At 28.0% G+C, this 1,859-nt stretch overlaps 1 protein-coding gene across 1 annotated transcript in view; it reads left to right on the top strand.

The window, feature by feature from the left end:
- Positions 1–1,340, top strand: part of LOC106111997 (solute carrier family 22 member 4-like) — a 38,757-nt gene extending 37,417 nt beyond the window's left edge. Inside the window, exons 6-8 of the mRNA XM_013294227.1 lie at positions 2–155; positions 303–412; positions 766–1,340. Coding sequence (XP_013149681.1) covers positions 2–155; positions 303–412; positions 766–838 — 337 coding nt within the window. The 3' untranslated portion in view covers positions 839–1,340. The remainder of the gene's footprint in view (position 1; positions 156–302; positions 413–765) is intronic.
- Positions 1,341–1,859: the final 519 nt, after the last annotated feature.

Genomic DNA, 1,859 nt, shown 5'->3' with positions numbered 1-1,859 from the left:
TGATGGTTGGGAAGTTCGCCATCGGCTCTTCAAATATGATGATGCCGATATTTACGGCAGAGCTGTACCCAACTTTAATAAGAAACCTCGGCGTTGGCGTCAGTCAAGTAGCTGCAGGATTAGCACTCATGTGTATCCCTTATTTGTGGGAATTGGTAAGTTATCCATTTTGTATTTGCATTATTTTAAATCTATTGATCTACATTATTTTGATGTTAATAATAGGGTTAGAATTAAGTGTAATATTTGAATAAAAACTAAAGTGAATAGATAAGTACAAAAGAAAATTGTTTCTGTTACAGACCGCGTTGAACAAACATTTGCCGATGGTGACGATAGCGGCCTTGAGTGCTTTAGGCGGCGGGATTGTGCTGCTGCTGCCAGAAACGACGCGGACCATAGAAAATAAAAAGTAATTTTGTTATTCCTACAATTACATCTAAAGTTATCACGACTGTCAGGAACTGATTGTTTCCTATAAATCCAGTCAAACTACTCGTATTTTGCTATTATTTTATGAGCAAGCAGTTATATTTCTATGTTTAGCTCCTGTTTAAAAATAATAGCAAACTATTTTACAAGTAACAGCGAATTTTAATATGCAGGATCTTAATTACCTACATAATATAAAAATAAAACAAAAAAACATCCCAGTACGCAGCAGTGTAAAAACTGTTACAAAATACTCTTTTTGATTCTCTTATTACAAGCTAAAGTTTACGTTACAATCATAATTAATAATTTGATTATTTTATATTTTTGCAGACCTGCCTATGACAACTCTTCTCCTTGCAATGGGACCTTCACTATTTGCGACGAAAGAGGATATCAAAATTAATTCCGATACGCCAAAATAACGTAATAAATATTGTAAATATTGTACATAAATATTTAATCACATTACTACTTAGTAGATTAGTAAAATCATACCGAATTTGTTTTGAAATGTTCTAAAATGTATGAGATGTGAAAGAAATGCGAATACAAGGCCAATTAACCCATTATAAAAATTAGTATCAACATAGAAAAGCCTATATTAGGTAGTATAAATTAATTGGACATGTTATAGATGCATAAAGAAAACAGCTTGAAAATGTGTATAGATTCAAAACCTCTAATATACTTGTAACTAAAATACGAGCATAAATGCGTTGAAAAATAGATTTATATAGTTAAAGCGGAAATACATGAACTGAACCGTGCCAAAAGAAGATTAGTTATGTTTTACGACTTGTTTGAATTGGGATGAGATTTATTAACAAGAGTTTAATTAAGTTTAGGTAAATTAAATGATAAATTTAAAAGGATCAATTATATTTAAGTATAATAATAAAGTGATACAACAATAACTTTAAAATTAGTATACGTTAAGGAACTACTGTGATTTTACATATTTGTGAACATGTGTGATGAACTTTTAAAAGTAAATATTTTAAAAGTAAGTATTAATGAAATAGTTTACAGATTTTATAATAATTAAAAATAATAGCTATCACTGACTTTAAAACTTATTTCTTTTTAATTTAAATTAGATTTTCTTAAAATTTCTAAAAATGTTTAACTAGCACTTTCTGATTTAAATCAACTAGCGGCTATTTATACGTCATTCTATACATTAATTAAAAATAAATCTAAATTAATTAAAATCAGTTTAATTTACATGTTAATTGTCGAAGGGAAGAATTAAGCTGTAATCTTTTATATAAACATTTAAAAATCATGAATATAATTGTGATAACAAAAACCTAAAAGATACTTTAATGTTCTTGTGTTGATCAAATTTGTGGCTGGTCCATACAAATATGTAACATGTATTCTATTTAACGTTTATTTCTTAAACTAAGTATAAATAACTTTAA

This window comes from Papilio polytes, unplaced genomic scaffold (genome assembly GCF_000836215.1).
Source record: "Papilio polytes unplaced genomic scaffold, Ppol_1.0 DF824135.1, whole genome shotgun sequence".
Taxonomy (NCBI): Eukaryota; Metazoa; Arthropoda; class Insecta; order Lepidoptera; family Papilionidae; genus Papilio; species Papilio polytes.
Note: the sequence above shows the minus strand (reverse complement) of the source record. Positions and strands in the feature narration are given on the sequence as shown.